This window comes from Fringilla coelebs (genome assembly GCF_963513975.1).
Source record: "Fringilla coelebs genome assembly, chromosome: 15".
NCBI classification, from domain to species: domain Eukaryota; kingdom Metazoa; phylum Chordata; class Aves; order Passeriformes; family Fringillidae; genus Fringilla; species Fringilla coelebs.
Genome location: NC_140041.1, coordinates 12,547,652 through 12,567,529, shown reverse-complemented (window position 1 = coordinate 12,567,529; position 19,878 = coordinate 12,547,652). Strand labels below are relative to the sequence as shown.

Below are 19,878 nucleotides of genomic sequence, written 5' to 3'. Positions count from 1 at the left end.
CAGAGCAGATGCATTTTGTCACCCGGTCAAGGGGCGTGTGTGTGTGTAGGGGGAAGGGGTGCCTGGGTGTGTGGGTGCATTTATTGCCTCTTCCCGCCAGCGCCGGCTCCCTGTGCACACACGGGTGGCAGGGACCCAAGGGCACAGCCCACGGCTCCCTGGACTTTTACCCTGCTGTGCAAACAGGCAGGCGCCAGATTAGGGTATCAGTTGGAATTTCATCTTGTCAACAGCACCCGCAGCCTCTCTGGGCAGGCAGTGGAGCATCTTCCCTCTGTCCCAGCCTCTCACCTCCCAACACTGCAGGTGAGTTTGGGAGATGCACGTTTGTTTGTCCCCCACCAGGACTCTGTTCCCCTCCCCACTGCTGTCTGTGGGCTCTCCCCTTGCAGACAACAGTGATGCCACCACCCCATCCCCTGCCAGGGCAGGACCCCACTGCTGGTCTGCACGTAGCAACGGCACAATTGGAGAATAAAGGCAGCCAAAGCCCAGGGAGGGAGGATGAATGTGGAGGAGCCAGCCCCCACCATGTGGACCGTGCTGGAGTCTGCACACAGGAGCAGCTCCGGTTTCCCCAGTCCAGCCCAGCTCTTCAGGCAGGTGGCAGATTCAGCCTCATCCCTTTGCTATACGGCACCAGCTCCATTGCATTTGCATCCCCCTGCCTGTTTTAGTTCCTGGTTCCCACATTTCCTTGCAGGGGTGCGTGAGGTGTTTCTCCTGTGCCATGGGCAGCCTGGCACCATGCTGGTGAGTGCAGGGTCACCAGGGTGCAGCAGTAGGTGCAGCAGTAGGTGCAGCAGTAGGTGCAGCAGTAGGTGCAGTCTCTGTTGCAATTGCAGGAACAAACACTTTGCTCTGTCCCTCTCTCAGCAATGCCACCTCATCCTGTCCCCACTTCTCCATCTCCTCCACCCACGAGGACTTTATCCTGCTTCAGGTGTTCTTCCACAGCCAGCTGCCCTGCCCTGGCACCTCAACACACCCTATGCAATGCTTGGCACTGGGAAGAGTTTTGGGGCTGGAGGAGCCATGTGGGGCAGGGATTCGAGGGCAGCTGCTTGCTCAGTGTTCTGCTAGACGAGGGGAACACTGATGGGATGGAGAGGGGAGAGTGTCAGGCACCAATGCCAGCTGTCCCAGGCACTATCTCATATCCTCATTCTCTGTTTATTCATCTTGGACAAGGAGGATATCCAGCCCATCGACAGCCATAAAATGAGATTAGAGACCAGGAGGCGCCAACGGGAGGCAGCCACATCCGTGGGCAGCTGGCCTTGTTCTTTGGCCTCTGCCAGCCCAACAATGGCCTCACCCTCTCCCCTCTGTCTCCAGTGCTGCGAGTCTGCAGCCATCGTGTCTGCCATCCCTCTTGGTGCCAAAGGAATGAGACGTGGCAGTGCCATGCCATGATATGAGCCATGCCACTGCCAGCAGTGTCCCTGTGGGACAGGCACACCGTGTGCTCAGCTGCCCCAAGACACCCTCCCCAACCCTGGCTGTGCTCAGGAGCATCAGCCCCAGTGTGACCCCAAAGTCAGCATCCTCCCCTGCCACAGCACCACGGGCAGGAATGACCGCAACAAACCTGTGTCACACAGGATCCCTGCTTGGTTTTATTTTCACCCATGCCTAAAAAATAAAAAGAAAAAACAGTTCTGCCTTATATACACAAAAACTGAGCTGAAGTCCTGAGTTGATGCACACATTTGTCCTCATCACTGAGCACACCTGGTAACAGTGGCCGTGGGAAGTGTCACTGGCAGGACAGAGACCCAAAGACTTTGAGGGCTGGAGCAGAGCAGTGCACACAGTGGGATAACTGGGACCCACTTGTAAAAGCCACAGCACACCTGAGGACTTCGTGCTCTGGGGGCTGGGAGCAGTGGGGGCTGGCAGTGGACAGTGTGGCCAAAGGATGTGAGGCACCAGCAGTGTCAGGTGGGATGTGAAGTTTGACTGGGTGGTCTTCAGGCAGCAGGGACATGTCTGCTGCTCCATCCTGCCAGAGCTTGGAGAGAAAATGCTGAGAAATATCACACAAGCCACCATGCAAGGCTCATGCTTCCTCATCCCTGTCTTGGTCATTGGAACTGCAGCTGAGGAGCACATGGTGCAGCCTGAGAAGGAGCCACAGACCCTCCTGTGCCCCAGCTGTGCCCCAGCTGTGCCCCACTGGCCTTTGGGGTTGCTGAAACTGGGCTGTACATTAACCTGGGCCTATACAATGGTCAAGACTCAACAGGATAAAGGGACTTCTCAGCTGCAATTCACCAGTAGGAATGGATGAGTTTTGCTAACTAGCCTAGGGAACACAGTGGGTGCAAGGGAGTGCAGTGCATGGAGGAGCAGGGAGACAGGGAGAAAAAAATCTATAGTCCTGTAATCTGAATTCTAGAGAAATGGGAAAATAAATGCTTCTCTGTCTTTCTGAAAACCGCCTGTCTATCACCTAACACCAGGGCCCGTGCCAGTCATTTCTTGCATGCCTGAGGAGGCCCCTGCCCGCCTGGCAGCAGCTCCTGGTGCCTGCAGTTACTGCATTCCCTTGGACCAGCACCCAAAACTCTCCCAGTATTGGCCCTCCTGAACAGCCTGGGGCTGGTTCTTGGACCCTGTTCCGATGGCAAACCTTCCATTCTCCTTCCCTTCCCCATGGAAGGGCTCAGCTGGGTGGTCTGCCCCAAATATGCCTGTTCCAGGCTCCCTCCTACCCCCTCCCTGTGCTCCAGGCAGAGGATGGCTGCAGTGCCACCTTGCCATGGCACAGCCAAGGGAACCAGGGCTGCTCCACATGGCTCTGTGTGGCTGCAGGGGCAGGGCTGGGGATGCAGGGTTGGGCACTGCCACGGTCACTTGGGACGACGGTGGGGATGTTCAGGCGCTCTTGCCAAGGGTGTGCTCCAGCTTGCCACCATCACTGTGGTTTGAAGGGCTCCCATGTCACATCCCACAGCCGAGGGACTTGCCTGGTTCCCAGAGCCCAACTTGCTCTGCCCTCCTCACCTCGCTTCCCAGGAGACCAGCTCAGCAGAAATTCATTTTGCCTTGAGTCCAGCCAGGTCTTTTTCCTTTTTCAGTCTTGTTCGAACTGCCCAAAAGCACCAGGCAGCTGGATTGCCAGGAGCACCAAAGGAAGAACCTGGAGCACCACAGGAAAGCCCTCCTCCCCTATCACCCCTTCTGCTGACATCAGGACCTTGCTACACAGACCAGAGACCAAACCAGTGCGTGGTTCTATGGGAGAGCAGTACCTAACCCAGGTTTTTACACAGTGAAGAGCCCACCAGTCCCTTGGGAAGGCCCAGTGCCACCTGGCCCAGCCTCGCTGTCTGCCCCATGGGTTCAACCGGGGACAGTCGTGTCTTTGGAAGGGGCTGTCACCCTTCAGAGCACGTGGGCTGGCAGGGCTCTGCTGCATAGTGCTTTTCTCTTGGGGTCTGTGCTGGTGGAGAGGGTTAAGGCATGAATTCTTCCTTGATTGTCAGTGGAGATGAGGAGACGAGGCTGGGGGCATTGCTGCTGCAGAGGCCTCCGATGGGTCCCAGGGTGCTGACAGCTGGTGGGGTCGGCGTGGTGGTGCTGGCGGGCTGGCTCTGCTGCTGGAGCTTCTTCTTGTTCACCTTCCTCTCCTTCGCCCTCCGATTCTGAAACCAGATTTTCACCTGCAGAACAGAAAAGATGGCAATGAAGAGACGAGGATGGACGTGGGCCAGGATGACAACCTCCGGTCCCCACGGGGCAGGGAGGGCATCCCAAAGTTCAGAAAGGAAGGAGCAAGGTGGGGCCTCCTCTGACTGCTTGGGCTAAAGCCCTGTCCCTTCCCCAGCCCATGTCCTCGGGGCTGGGGTCTGTGGGGCGCTGCAGCACTGACCTGGCGCTCGGTGAGCCCCAGGGCCGCGGCCAGCTCGGCCTTGCGGCGGATGGTGATGTAGCGGCTGTAGTGGAACTCCTTCTCCAGCTCCAGGCGCTGGTGGTCCGTGTACACCACCCGGTACTTGTCTTTTGTCCTGGTCTTGCCTGGCAGAGAGAGCAGAGCGGGGGGTGAGCCAGTGGGGGAAGAAGGGGAGCAATGGAATGGAAGGAGCACCCCCGAGGGCACGGAGGAGGCACGCAATCCATGGAGAGCTCAGGAGAAACATGGCAATGCTCTGGGGACCAGTGGGAGAGTCAGGAGGCTCTAACATCCTTCCTGTTTCGCACCAGAGAGTTGCTTCTCGTTGGGAAGTACCTGGGCTTTGGTGGAATTGCTTGGAGGAAATAGCAGGAGGGGTTCCAAGGCACCCCAGAAAATGGACCATAAATCCCCTGTGCCATGACACTCGGTCCCTGAGAGGAGCAGAGCTACAGGTCCTGTGGTGGGCTGAGGAGAGGCTGCCTGGTAGGGCTAAGGAAAGCCCAGCTCCTTTTCTAGGAAGCCCCAAACCGAGGTGCCATCATTTGAACGTGCATGGATCAGAAGAGGGGAAGGACAGAAAACCCTGCAAGGACCACATTTCTCTGCCACCCAGAGGGTTACTCTCCTCCCTGTACTGAGCTAAGACAGAGGGCAGTGCTTTAGGTGCAGTCTTTAAAGATGCACTGGAGAGAGCCCACATGATGCCTAAGCACTGCTGGGAACTGGCTCCATGTGCCAGGAGTGTTTGGCCAAAGCCAGCCTGAATCTCTCTTTGGTCCCCCAGATATGGACAGAGCTTGGGGTCATCGGGATCCACATGTCTGTGCACACAGATGCACATCCCACGGGTCTGCAAACAGCACCTGCTGCTTTCTAGCAGAAAAATACAGCCAAAGGTAGCCCAGCTGTCTCTTCCTGAGTTCCTTTGTTATTCCACAGGCACACAGGGTGCGCTGGGGAACTCTGCCTGGGCTGTTGGGGCAGGTGGCATTCTGAGGGAGGATACCCATCCCTGGCAGTTTGCTGACAAGTTCCTGGTGTTTTCCTCTGCAGAAGAGCCCATAGGCAGGGAATAAACACAGCTGTGAATATTTGCTTCTCCACCCAAAATTACAAAATCCTGTTCCAGGGGATTGAGAGGGATGATGCCTGGCCATTTGTTTGCCTGGCAGATGTGTTTGCCCATCTTCTTCTGAACTTCTGATGCTGAGAGCAGGGCTGCTGTGGGAAGGAGTGGGAGCAAGCTCAGAACAGCTCCATGGATTTCCCTGGGACTACCCTGGGTGTATCAACATGGACAAGATACTGCACACCACTGCTGCAGATGTGCAGAAAGGGATTTCTAGTGACCCAGCAACCTACATAACCGTGCTTGCAGCCTGGTTCTGCCAGGAAATGAGACCTTTGTGTGCCTGCCACCCTGTTCATCTGTCCTCCCTAACGAGTCCTTTGCACATCCACCCCTTTAGCCAAATCAGTTGGACACTGGGCAGTCCCAGCAGTACAATTGTATTCTGACACCATCTGAGTGGAAGCAGGAGTTTAGGTAGTGTAGAGGAAAACTGGGCTCTAGACACCCTAATGGGACATCAGAGAACATCCACAGAGCAAACTCCAACCTCCAGGCTGCAAATCTGTTTGTCAACAAGCCCAGTTTTATTTTTGACAGTGTCTCTCTCCCACTCTCCCATTGCAAGGAGATGGAGACATTCCTAAGCCACTTCTTATGCTGAAACCTGAATGTGAAAGAGTTCAAGACAGGATGACCCATGGCCACAGAGTACTGCAGCTGGGAGAGGGGCTCCCTTGCAGCATCACATGGGATGGAAGAAAGCAGCTGGATTGCTACTGAATAAGCAGGAGCCACAAAAATGCAGCTCATGGCGTTGACCACTGGGCAAACCCAGAGGGGAAGCACAAGTGGGAGCCAGCAGGACCTAGGATGGGCATGGAAGGCATCTCACCCTGCTGGGACTTGTTGCTGGCCCTCCCAGGCACACAAGCAGCAGTCACTCAGTTTGAGTTAGCACCCAGCTCCATGGGTGTGCCCCTGCCTGTGTCCTCCTGCCATTGCTGCTGGTGCTGCTTGCACGGGCTCAGCACAGCGTGAGGGGGTGATGGCTGAGGGTCCCAGCGCAGTCCCCAAGAAGCACTGAGGCTCTCCAGGGATCCATGGATGAGGGAAGGAGCCCAGCAAGGCTGCAACATGACCAGGAATAGAACCAGATTTCCAGCACCAAGGCAGGACTTCAGCCACTAACTCGTATTTGAGGGATGTGATGAATTCAGTGAATGTTTCAGAGTGGGGAGCCCAGCTCATCCCAGGGCTGGTCAGAAATAAACACCTAATCCCTCCTCACCACCATCAGGTCAAACCTGTGCATACCACACAGGGTGACTCTGTGGGTTAAAAAAGGGGAAAAAAGGTTAATTTGATTGAGCAAGGTGTTCATGGAGTGTCTGCAGAGACAGGGCTGAAATGCAGATATTCCATGTGCAAGGGGTGATGGCAGCTTTGCCAGGCACTTGTCTCCTGTCTGGCACACATCAGCTGTGACAGCTCCAAACAAAACTGCCCACAGGAGCCCTGCTGGGCTGGAGTGATGCTGGGGGCACCCAGCCCATGCAGGATCCCACCCTGCCCATCCCAGGGGTCACTGCTGCCTCTCACCACCCTGCAGGAGAAGGGTTCACCGGCATCAAAAGAACTCCTGCAGCCCAGCCCAGGAGGGACCTCTGCTGAATCTGCAAACACAGCAATTCCCAAGAAGTTACAGAATAAACCAGATGCCCTGGTGGAGATTTATGTGAGGTTTAGCAGCTCCGTGAGAAACTGGGCTCCCTCTGGCATCTCCAGGCTGAGGGGCTCCTGCAAGAATTTTCTTTGTCATAGATTTTTTTTTTCATTTGAAAGCAAAAAGAGATAATAACTTTAAAATGGTCTTACTTGCAATGTTTTTATTTTAATGCCACTGTTTGGAAAAAAGGAACACCTGGAAAGTGAAGGAGTTGACAGATAGAGTAAAAAAAAAAATAAAGACTAAAGAAATAAGGCAGTTTGTGAATATCACATATGCCATGAATTTCAGTAGGAATTATTATTTCCTGCTGCAGCTGTAAATAGATCCATCACAGCCTGTTCTTTGTTATTCCTTCTTCATCCTTCACCCTGGATGGAGGCTGGGCTTTGCCTCAGGGCTGGCAGAGCCATCACGGGATGAGCTGGGCACCGGGCTCAATATCAGTATCAATATCATCAATTGCTGCTCTGTATCAGGTAGAAAATACTCAAAACAGGAGGCTGACAACCAAGCCCGAGATGGAAAGTTATTCACCTCCACTAATTGCTGTTTTCGGATGTTTGCTGAATTCAGGGATGTACTGTGGGTGATTCACAAGGAAAAGAAAAGGATTTGCAAGAAATACTATTGACAATGAATAATTCAACTACCTTGAATATGAATGCTGGCTTACACTTAACTCTCTCCTGGAGACTTTTTATGGCTCTGTGAAAAGAAAGAGGAAATTCGGGACAAGCCAATCCGGTTCCTCATGGGGAGCCCTCATGCTTGTGGGCCAAACAGAGGGATGGAACTGCTCCTGCATTTCCAGCCAAGTCTGGCAAAGCTGAAACAGGCTGTCCCATGGCTGGGATAACCTGGAGCTGGGGCTGCTGCCCTAGGAGGGAGTGGGGACGGGGTGCAGAGGGGGTGCCAGTGATGTCTCTCAGCACAGTTGTTAGCCCCTTCCGACCCTGCTGTGCATTTACAGCCTCTTGTCCCTGAAAGACCAGGCAAAGGAACTGCTGGGACAGGCAAATGGAGCCATCCGTGGGGCCAGTGGGAATGGTTTGGGCTTTGGGATCAAGGCAGGGCCAATGACAGCGTGGGGAGAGGGTATCGTTAGCACTGTTAATGAGTAACCCTAATAGCACTCACCTGAGCCATGATTAGATAAGGGAATAGCTTTAATGTGCTCTGCAAAGCCCAAGGGACACACTCCCCAGTGTGCACGCACACCCACGGGGGGATGGAGCCCTGACCCCAGCCTGCAAGCACTGCCCACAGCAGCCCTGCCCCAGGACAGGGACACCCGAGCTCAGCATCAGGAGCCAGGCAGGGTAAGGGAAAAGCCAAGTGGATCCTGTGCCCACCATCCCAAGCTCTGTCCCCTCACAGCCAGTGTGGAGGCTGCCAGGAAGGGGATATTTCACCGGGAAGGGGATATTTCACCATTCCCAGTCCTGGCCTGCCCAAAGGATGGCTTTGAGTAAAACCTGTGCCCCAAAAACCCTGACAGACTGAGGGTATGGGCACCGTGAGACTGGTGCTGAGCAGCTCTAAGAACAGCTGGGAAGGGGCTGGTTCAAACCAGGGAAGAAAGAGACTGTGGGGTGGCAGTGGCACCCTGCCTGGAGGTGGAGCAAAAGCTGGCAGGGTGTGAGGGGATCAGCCCAGCTCCAAAGGGAGGATCCCCATCCGTGAGACACATTTCTCCCAGCCACAGCAGCACAGCACAGCTGCCAGCAGCCAGGAGCATAAACTGCAGCCCTTTTAGAAAAGTCTCTATTTCAAAGGTCAAAGCAGCTCAGAATTACCACAACCACAAACTCTGGCTCTGTGGGAAGCTGCTGTGCAGCCCTCAGAGCTGTGGTCAGGGAATCTGGGGTATGGCAGCCCCAGCCCACTGGCTGGAGCCCCCGAGATGAGAACCCACAGCAGTGACAGCTGGCACCCCACAGCAGAGGTCCCCAAGGCCTGGGGACACACTGGATGTTGCTCTGCAGAGGAGGGGCTGGCAGGGGGATGGAGGCATTGCTGCCAGGCTGCCTCAGCAGCAATCATGCCTGGCTCTGAGCTGGCTCCTTGTGCTCCCTGAGCCATCCTGCCTGATCCCTCCCATCCTGCCTGATCCCATCTTCCTGGCTGTGCTCTGGCCCCAGCTGGCTCCATCTGTCCAGCTTTGCCTGCCCACCTGGGGGCCTGCTCCCACATTATCTGGTGGCATTGCAATATTGTCATGCTGAAAAGCATCAGGTGTAAAAGTCCTGTCACCTCGGAGCACCTGGGAAAGAACTGCTCCATACCAGAGGTAAAGTGCAGCAAACAGGACACAAGGCTGTCCCCTCCATGTGGGTGTTTCCACTCCATGATAAAGCTGCTCCATTCTGAATGAGGAATAAAGAGGATAAAACCCTCCCATCCCAGAGGAATCAGTGCTCTGTCAGGATCTGGCATTTCTACCCAGGGAAAGGATCAAGGAAAGCTCCCTCATCCCCAACAGAGTTTAGACAATGCAACATCTGGAGAAACCGAGGCATACAGTCCCAGGGTCAGAGCCATGAGATTCCCAGGACACCTTAATCCCCGGTCCTTCTGCAGATCCATGGGGGGAAATCCCCCTCACAGCCCCACAAACCTGAGGACAGCCAGCAGAGAAATGCCCCATGACAGAGACCCCAGGCCCAGGAAAGGGCTGAGGTCGGCTCCTAAAGCTCGGGAGCCTCCAGGCTGGCTGGAGCCACCCTCATCTGGCAGCCAGATGTGCTCCAGCTGCCTGCGTGCAGAGGGGCCGATGCTCCCTCTGCCGAGCAGCGCTGATGGGAGCTGTGCTGCACAGAGCTGGTGCTGAGGCTGGGCACAGACAGCCCAGCTCCTTCCTCATCCCAAAACCCATCAGAAACGGGAACCCCAAAGCCTGCGCTGGCGGTGGCAGGGCTGAGCCTCTGATGCCCTCTCTGTTCACCCCCTCCCCACACTCATTTTTTCCCCTTCTTTCCCCTCCAGCTCCAGCAGCCACTCCAAAACACCCACGCTCCTCTGTGGCCTGGGAGGGGGGGATAAACCCGAGCCCCTCACACTCCCTGAGTGCTGGGAACCAGCAGCTCACGGTTTTCACAAGCCTTCCCCTTGCCTTGCATACTTCAACATCCTCAGCTATTTTTCCTGTGCCGCAGGAAGCAGAGCAGTGATGGATGGGCCAGCCAGCCCAGGGAAGGAGCGGAGCCATGTGGCTTGTTTCATCCCAGCCAGGGAGAAACCACCCCCTCTGTGGGGCAATCCTCCCCGAGATCCCTGCCTGACATCCCTCCTCTGACAGAATGCATTGCATTTAGACAACTGCTGGGTGTCAAAAACTGGGTGAGAGGAACCACACATCCTCTCTGTACATATTTAATGTCTCAGTGCTGAGGAGGGAGGGAATGCTGGATGAATCCTCACTGAATGTACTCTGCCAAAGCTCCCCCATCTCTGCTCTGGGTTGGAAAAATGGGCACGTGAGACATCAGGGTTGAGGCAGGAACTCATCTTGAAATCTGAGGGCTCCTCCAAGGAGCTCAGCAGGGCTCCAACACCCAGAGTAGCTCTCTCCATGGCAGTTCACCTCGCACAACCTGAATAATTCTTCTTGGTGCCAAAGGCCTCAGAGCAAACTGCAATTCTCCCACGTGCACCAGGCACCAATAAAACCTGGTTCAGCTTGGTATGGTGAGCATTGGAAACATTTCACTTGCCGAACTGCACTGCTTGACTCAATGGCTTTCTGCTCTCCTGCTCACTGAGGATCAAGTTCTATGCTCCCTAAAAAGCTTTGCTCAAAGTGTGAGTGTGTAGCTGGGAAATGCATGCCTGGGGGTTGTAGCAGAGCTCAAGGCAGAGCCCAGGCTCGGTGCACAGCAGTCAGGCAGGGCCAGGAAAGGACAGAAACACCTGGTCAAAGAGCTGGATTTGGAGAGTGCAAACCAGTGCACAGGAGCACAGGCTGGCCCTGGCTGGGTTTTGCACAGCCAACACAGTGGGACAGGGACAGAGCTGCACCCACATCCACACCCATTGGTGAGGACACCCCTCCTGCAAGCCCCATCCTCCTCCCAGGAGGTGCAAACCCCAAGGGGGTGAAGGGCAATGCCTGCTGTTTGCAGCAAGCTGGTGATTCCCCATCACACCCCCATGTTCCTGGACATGGACAACACAAGCAGAAGCCCTTCATCCCCAGGGCAGCAGCACGAAGCTGGGTGTTGGGGCAAGTCTTTCCCAGCCCTGCAGTGACTGGATCCTTTATTTTGGCAACTGGCAAATTCCTTCAGTTGTTCCCATGTTTTATGAGGCTGAGCTGAGTGCCAGGCTGGCTCCTGAGCTGGGTCAAAGAGCAGAGCACCGGGTGGCACACGGGCTGCTGGCACACGTGGGCTGGACACAGCCCCATCCAGAGCCTCTCCTCACCTCACTCCAGCCTAATCCAGCTCATCCCAGCCTGCCTCCTGCCTGCATGTGGCTCTTCTGCAGCAGGAAGAGCAGGGCAGCGAGGCAATGGAGGCCCCATATGGACACCAGGGTTCCTCTCCCCCTTTGCAGCCACACAGGGTTTGGCCCATCCTTGCCATGGGGCAGGGTGGGGGAAGGATGCAGCCCTTATCCAAGGGATCACAAAGCTAACAGGACTGGAGTGGGTGTCCTTGAAAGGTCCCCTATAGGAAACATCTGTCATTGGCCAGAGGTTTAAAGTGTCCCTCTGCTAATCCCGGGGTATTAGCCAGCCAAGCCCATCACGTAGGTACTGCCAGTGCTCCAGGGAAGCCCTTTTTGTTCAAGGAAAGTCAATTCTAGGAAAGTTTGAGAGGCCTGTACCTTGGCCAGCAGGCTAAGCAGTCAACAAACCCCAGCTGGGGCCAGGAGCAGGTTGTGGGTTAATAATTCAAAGGGAGAAGGCTGATGGGGCCTGACACACACCCCGAGTGTCCCAGTGAAGGAAAGGGTCTCACAGAGAACGAGCATGGCCTAAAGAGAGGCTCCCCATGCAGGGACTGACCAGGGAAATGCACTGTCCTCCAGCCAGCACCATCATCCCAAAACATGCCAAGCATGGCATGAATCCCAGCAGTGCAGGGGAAACGTTTCTGTCTCATTATTGGGATTTGAACTCTTTCCCCCAGTGTTCATGGGCCCCACTAGGAAAATAAACAGAGCTGGAAAACTGACCTAGAAATAATAAAACTGAGATGGAAAACTGCACACCCAGCAAATCACCACATGCTCAGAGCATCACTGCTTGCTCTCCATCACCCCAAAACCTGCCTGGGCACCACGGGCATTGGTACCACACAAAGCCCTGAGCACATTTGCCTCTGCAAGGGATTCTCCAATTGCACTTTCACTTGCAATATTTAGCACTGCAGCCCCTGCTCAATTAGTGACCTAAAAGCCAGACCTGAGGCAGTATCTGAGGATTTGCATGACTAACAAGCAGAGGGTGAATTTCAAAGTTCAGCCAGCTCCACTTCCAGCCACCTTCCTGAGCTTTTTATAAACCCTGGGTGCAATTCACAGGGAAGTTTGCAAATAATTGTGAATAAGGAGGAAGCATGCTGCTCTGACATGCTGCTAGTGAAGATTTTATGAGCAGAAAAGGAGGTGACATTGGAGAGAGAAACGAGGCCTGGGGACATCTTCCAGCTCAGTTCCCTGTAACTCCCAATTCCTGGGGACTGGGGTTTAATCCCTTCTGCTGCTGGGTTATCTCAGCTCAGCCAGGCGAAGCATGCATGAATGTAGCAACAGGTACAGAAAATCACCCCCCTGTAAAGCCTGACTCTGCAGTGAGTCACTGGGAGATTTCTCATTGATTTTTCTCAAGCTCTGGATCATGTTTGCAGAAGTGCCTGACACACTCATATTCCTTGCACATTTTATTTTGCTACCACGCAGCTCTTCCCCAAAAGCTTTCAAACTATAGCCAGAAGCTGTTCATAGGAGACAAGACAGAAAGAGCATTAATTTACAACCCTCTGAAGTATTAGGATTTATAGCATTCACAATATCACAAACTGTTGATATTTATAGCAAGAAACTCCATGTATTCATTTCCTATTCCCACTGCGGTGAGATGAGGAGTTTATCAATCCAGACTGATCAAAGTCCAGTTCATTGATTTCAATAAAATGATTCATCTAAGAACTTCACCCTTATCTATGTCAAACCCATCTCTGCCCTATTCTCTTTCAAGCTTAATGAAGACTTTTATTTGAAGGGCAGCACTGGAAAGCACCAGCTGCATCCCACCATCTCCCAGCTCATGATCCCACCACGACCAAACCCTGCAGTTGCTTGGCAGCAGCAGCACTGGGCTTGGACCCAGCAGAGGTGCAAGGACAAGTCCTTAATCTGTGGGTGACTTAGAGAAGGAGCTTACAGGTCATCCATGCTAAGGAAAGCACCCCAAGAAGGAGCCTTTCACCCCTGCATTGCTGTGGTGGGGCTGGGGCAGCTCCTGTGTGTGTGAGAGGAACAAGGCTGGTTTATTTGTTCCTTTGTATGTATTTGATCTAAGAGATACAAACTAAGCAACTAATGACATTTTTCCAGAATTCAATCAACTGAATTGTTGTCTAACTCAATCAGAGGCACTTTCAAGCTCCTGCTTTATCTTGGCCCCACTGCTGGGTGTAAACCCATGGCCTTGATCCAGAGGAGAGGTGTGCTGATGGCTTTCCTTCCCCATTCATTTTCCCTCCCACCTCTGTTCTCAGAAGAAACCAAGATGTTCAGACCTACAAAACCTGCAGAGGTGGCAGGGTCCCCGCTGCAGGGGAGGGCTGCACATGACATTTCCCTTTCCACCCTGGGCAGAGGGAAGCCCTCAGCCCTGGCACACCTGTGGGTCTCCATCACTGCATCTGGGGGGAAGCATTTTTCCTAAATAGTTACATTGAGTGCTTAAAATGGGACAGGAAATACCAGCCTGCCTCTCCCTCCTCTTTCCACACTGGGGCTGGGTTTTTTTCCATTTATCAGGATATTCTGCCTGCTCCACTGCACATTGGTCCCCATCCCTGCCACACAGATTCTGGGAATATGAGTAGGTATTTTCCATGCTGGAAGACCCCAGGCACCTCTGCAGAAGGCCCCTAGATGGTCCTTGGCCTCTGAGAATAGTGCAGAGCCAAAAACAAGCCAAAAACTGGAGGAACTTTGCAAACAGGGAGCCCAGGCCCTGATTCCAGGGATCTGGGGAAGCGGTAACTCAAAGCAGAATTGCCCCTGAGAGATGCCCACAGCCACTCCTGTAATGAGCTGGCCCCAGCAGTGCTCTGAGGAGCTCATGGCCAGCAGAGGAGAGGGAGAGGGGTGGCAGGTTCAGGCAAGCCCCATGGGCCTTGCTGGGAAGGGTCCAGGCTGGGAAGATGAAAGGGTGAGGGTAGGTCAGGACAAAGGGCCCGAACCTCACCTCGCTGCCAAAGGAGCCAGCCACCATCTCCATGACAAAGAGAAATCCTTGTCAATTTGGGCTGGCCCCAAGGGGGACCTGCCCACTGCCTTTGAAGTGGGCAGCAGGGCGGGTAGGGGGCTGGGGTCACCCAGACGCTTCCCCCAGGTCAGGAGTTCAGCAGGGACAGGACCCTGGGGACAGCGTGACCACTCCGTGCCCAGGGCCAGAGGTGATCCCAGGAACCAGGGCCCCCCTTCCTGCAGAGCTGGGCACCCTCTGGCCCATGCACCTGCAGCACCCACAGCCACCCTCCACGTGGCACTGTCCCCAGAACACACACGGTGCCCCTGACACACACACCGTGCACCACACCATCCTCACAGCACCCTGCACACTCACACAGAGCACACTGTCACCTCCCCCAGACACACCTGGTGGCACTGCCTGAGCACACACACTGCTCATGGTGCCCTGCACACTGTCACCTCCCCCAGACACACCTGGTGGCACTGCCTGAGCACACACACTGCTCATGGTGCCCTGCACACTCACACAGAGCCTGCAGCCCCGCACTGAATCGCCTCATGCACACACAGAGCATGGATATACACAGAGCTCCTTCCCTGCGCACACACACAGCTCTGGGCACCTCGCACACCCACCATACACAGACTCTCACACTGCCACCTCACACTCTCATGTACAGCCACAGCCCCACACTCTCACCCTTGCACTTTTGAGATCCCCCATCCAATACCCTCCAGGGTCCCGGTAGTCTCTGGCTCTGCCCATTCCACCCAGCGGCCACAGGCAATGGCACCAGTTGGGGAAAATGACTTTCCAGCCATGAAAACCCAGCTGCAGTGTGGAAGGACAGCACCCTCCCTGCCCATCCTCAGCCCCTGCCACCTCGGAGCTCCCCTGCTCCTTGAGGACTGGCTGTCGTGCCAAGGGCAGGCCAAGCTTGCTGTCCCTCTGGCAGTCCCCATGCAGGGAGAGCCACAGAACAGGATCCAGCCCCGCAGGACTCCAGAGGGATCCCCTGCCCAGGGCACGGCGCAGGGCTGGGGCTTCCTTACCGTTGTTGCTGGTGCTGGGAATGCTGCGCCTCATCCACTCGTACGGGGTGCGTCTCTGGCCATTGGGGGAGAGCTGGGGCACCGAGCTGCTGATGGGGGGAGGCAGGAGTCCAGAGCCCGGAGGCTGAATGGGATTAAAATCTGGGGGGCTGAATCCGAACTGGCCCGGGCTGGCGGTGGAAGGCGTCGCGGCGGTGCCATAGGAATGCCAGTCCTCCTTGGCAGGGGTGTAGGGCGAGCCCCAGGCGGCCGCGGGCTGCCCGTGGTGCAGGTCGCTGTTAATCCCCGGCACATGGTGGTAGCTGGCGAAGTCCGAGTACTGCGGCGGCCCCGGCACGTAGTTCTGGGGGTTGAGGTTGAGGCTGGGGTGCCGGACGGGGCTGGGATACATGTTGGTGTCCTTATCCACAAGATATCCCACATACATCTTCGCGGGCCGTCCCCGCGCTCATGCTGCGCCGCCGAGCCGCTCTGCGGCCGCCCGGGTTCGGCGGGAGGCGGCCGCCCCTCCTTCGGCAGCGCTCACCTGGGCGCCTTGGGGAGCTGTCCTGGGGCCAGGCACCTCCCTGCCCACGGGCTTTTATTGGGCCCAACCTCTCGCAGCATTTGCATTGAAAGGCAGGTTTGCATTTCAAAGTGCAGAAACCCCAGCGGGTGAGGGGGACGACTTCAAACTTCCCACTCTGGCTGCAAGGAGGATGAGGTAGGGGGTGACCCCAGGGAGCACCAAGGACCCCCCCCAGCCCCTCTGTCACTACCCCACAACTGTGCCCGTGCCACAGGACATGGTCCCTCTGTAGCATCTGGCTTTGGGGACATCAGGGTGCAGCAGGAGTCCCATGAGGATGCCCCAAGGGACCCCACCACCATCCCGAGCCCTGGAACAGGGTGCCTTGGGATGAACCTCTGTATTAAAAACTGGCTGCATGCAGGGGACAAGCTGGCCCGTGTGTATGTGTCACCTGCCCTGTCCCTACACTGGAGGACACCAAGTTCTTGCTCTGAATGGCGTTGTGCCCAGCAGCAGCATCTGACTCTTTGGAAAAGAGGGGCTGGTGGAGGTTATGGGTCTGCATTTCCTTCATCCCAGGGCAAGCACACCCCTCCAATCCTGAGAGCAAAGCTCAGCCCAGCCTCAGGGAGTAGGACAGATGGGCAGACTCCATGTACACAGGGAGAATGGACACCATGGACACTGCTGGGAGTACCTGGGCTGACACATCTCCAAGGGGCTCACAGCCCGGCAAAGCTCTCTTTGCAGCAAGAGGAGCTGCCCACCTGTTTTCTCTCCTAAGAAAGCAAAGCCATCCCCGTATGTTGGTGACAAGGAAAATCAAGCAGAAAGGGGATACCTGTGAAGCCTTGTCTGCTGCATGGTGGGAGGTGCCAGCCACAAACACCCGAGCAGAGATCACCCACTCGTCGCCTGCCAGGCCAGACACACCTGCACTCCAGAGGGGCTGGGTGACACAAAACCCCCTGGGTGACACACTGCCCAGAAACCCCCACCACTGGCAGCCAGGACCCTCGGCCCCACTGATGTCCCCCTCCCTGCCAGTGTCACACTCCAGCTGCACTGGCCACCGCTTCAGCCACAGCTGTCATTCACAGGCTGCCTTTTTCTCCTCAGTCAGAAGCAGAGTCTGTAGAGGTTTCAAGAGGCTGTTTTGCCTCTTCCTCTCTGTGTCAGTCCTAAGAACCTCATCCCACTGGTCTAGCCCCAGTTCTACCTGAAACTGGATGCACACATTCCCCTGTGCCACATCCACTTCCTGCAAGGGTGGGTGCCAGGATGAGATGGAGGGGATAGGGGTAGGAGGTGAGCGGTCTGGTTTACAAGGACAGAGAAGGGTAAACCCCCAGCAATGGGAAATCACCCCCAGAGCTGAAATCACTTGGGTTCTGCCTCCCCAAGCCTGGCATGGCTAGAGACACCAGGAGAGGTGAGCACTTTGCAGCATCCCCTCTGGGCCCCCAGGGTCCCCAGCCCCTTGCTCAGCCTTGTCCCAGGTCCCTCCCTTGTGACAAATGTGACTGTCATGACAGTCCCTCCCAGTGATGATCTCAGCTCAGCACTCAGCTCAGATTGCTTGTGGTGCCATATAACCCCATCTATCCTGGATTCTCCCCAAGATCTCAGGACAGCCATGGCTCTGTGCAAACTGGAGAGTCAAGGCCACCCTACTCCTCCTCTCCCTCCCATCAGCAAAGATGCTCAGGAAGTGGGGAAAAAAGAGAAGAAAATTCTCCCAGAGCAGATGGTGGGAGGTACAGAGGAGCACAGGTGGCTCTTGGGTCCCATCCCAGGGGTGGCTGCATTTTAGGGACTGGGGGTTCTTCCTGCCACTGGCTGTTTCCTAAAGGCAGTGACAGGGAGCCCAGGCCCCCCTGGCCTTTTCCCAGTCTGTGGGGCCAATGCCAAAGGCTCAGGCAGGGGACTAGGGGGCTCAGGGGTCTGGGGCAGCAACACACACCTGCATCCTCCCGAGGGGAGCAGGTGACAGGCTGGGCAGGGCACAGCATGGCCAGGTGCCCACTGACAGCTGAACACGATCTCCCTCAGTGTGGGCAAAGGGAAGGACAATTAGGCCATAAAGATCCACCAACTATAACTTCCCTCTTCTTCCTTTCTTTGACCCATTTACTACTGGTGATGAAGTTTATGCTGGGGAGGAGCCAGATGAGGAGCCCTTCATGGGCTCCCCAAGGAGAATCTCAGCTGCTCAGCTGGGGCTGAAGGGTGCTAAGGGGGACCCTCTGTGCCTCAGAATGCCACCTGCACTGGGGTCCCATGGGTGAGCAGATGAGGAGCTGACAGAGCCCCTGGGGGTCTCCAGCTGGGTGAGAGCAGGTGGCAGTACCCCCTCCATCCATCCTAGAGACCCCCAGAAATGCACCCAGCCTGGGGACCACCCCTAGTCCTTCAGACCGGGTACTCCTGGTAGAACCAGGCAGATGAAGTGGAGAGGGAGAGCAGCCAGGGCTCCCTGGCTGCTCCCTGGGGCTCGGTGCTGCTATCCGTGATCGAGTGATGCCATCTCCTGGAAGGAGGAGGGCTGGGAGGTCCCTGGGGCCAGGCTGCACGCAGCTATCCCAGATGGAGCAGGGACACCATCCCATCAGCTCCTGCTCCCGTGGAGGAGGCACTCAGTATGGGAAAGCAAGTCCTACCTTGTCCCCCAACTTGCTCTGAGCCCCACCATGGCTACTGCACGAGAGGGAGATGCCCACAGAGAGTCAAGTAGATGTCTCTCCTTGCTTCCCTTTTCCTTCACTGCCTCCCCACTCCCTCCAGCTCCTATTGCTCCCAAAGGCAAACCTGTGGCTTCAGACCAGCATATCCCAGAGCTGCATGGCCCCACTCCCATCCCAGTCCAGCCAGGACCTTTCAGTCATTCCCTAGCTCCTGAATGCCCCAAGAGTGACCCCTCCTCTCTGGAAATGGAGACATCAGTGCAACCCTCTTGCAGAGGACAACCCCCTGCCTCATCTCCCTCAGCCCCCTGCAGACTCGTGCGTGGCCTTTGGTTCTCCCCAGATGCCTGAACCACCCCTGTGCCATCACTTGTGTCCCCATGCTGAGGAGAATCTGCAGAGCTGATCCCCAGGGAGAAGGACCAGGACAGCCTGGATGGATGTGCCAGCAGTGCTGCCACACAGCTCCCCTCTCCCCATCCAGGGCTCAGCGATCCTCTTTGGCATCTGGATCAGCTTTCTTGGCAAATGCAAATGCCACAAACGGACTGCTCTCAAGAGGGCACTGGGGACAGGGACACACGCTGGCAGCCCTTATCCCTCCCCAGCACATGTGGGCCCTGCTCTCAGTGGGCTGGGGGTGTGATTCCTCCTGCTCTGGAGGGGAACATCCTGGTTTCACTCCTTGGCTGTGTTTCAGGCAGGGGGCAAGCAGAGGGTTAACGATTCCCACATTAAGTGGCTGCAGATGTGTGGGAAAGTCTGGGGCGAGCGGAGGCACCGCTATTAGTATTCACCCAGGAGCTGTCGCTGCCTCCGGGGGCTCTGCCGAGCACATTTCATACCGAGCTTCGTGCTGGGGGTGAGGAGGAGTGCGTGGGACGGGGTCGGAATGGCCCCGAGGTGGGGAAAGGCAGCGGGATAACATCGTCCTCTGGCTGCTGCCTCCTCCAAGTGCCCCAGCCCAGGGGATGTAGGGAACGGGCCAGCACCATAAGGACACAGCACCATACATGTGTACGGCCCAGAGTTACCTCCTGGCACCACTGGCACCCTGTGGTGTCCATGGCCAGGGTTTCCAGTGCTGCAGGAGTCTTCCCAGTGCTGGGGAATGCTGCAGGATACTCCCCTGGATGCTCCCCATCATGCCATGCTTGGGCATACACTCACTTTGGAAGAAGCCCAAAGTCTGCCTCCCCTTCCTCCCTGGGCACCCACCCAGTCCCAGCAGGACCACACACACGGGGTACAGGCTCCTCTGGACACCAGGGCAGAGATTTAGAGACGCTGGATGAAGCTCGCTGCAGCTCCCTGCAGGAGCTGGATGCAGCCAGGAGCATGTGCTGGCAGCTGCCACAGCAGATGGGCTGCCCAGATGTGGGGCTGTGCTCCCTGGCACCCACCACTCCTCTCTTGTGGTCTGCGGCTTGACACCACTTCAGAGCAATGCTGAAATTCCTGGGCTGACTTGGAATTGATAGAGGCTCTGACAAACTG

General features: G+C 56.0%; 1 protein-coding gene across 1 annotated transcript; it reads right to left on the bottom strand.

The window, feature by feature from the left end:
- Nucleotides 1-3,461: 3,461 nt before the first annotated feature.
- On the bottom strand, nt 3,462-15,613 carry CDX1 (caudal type homeobox 1; the record flags this gene model as incomplete). The annotated part of the gene is made up of 3 exons (XM_084215857.1): nt 3,462-3,668; nt 3,878-4,023; nt 15,187-15,613. The coding sequence occupies 3 exons, from the start codon at nt 15,611-15,613 to the stop codon at nt 3,462-3,464; spliced, it is 780 nt and encodes a 259-aa protein (XP_084071983.1).
- Between the last annotated feature and the right edge of the window lie 4,265 nt (nt 15,614-19,878).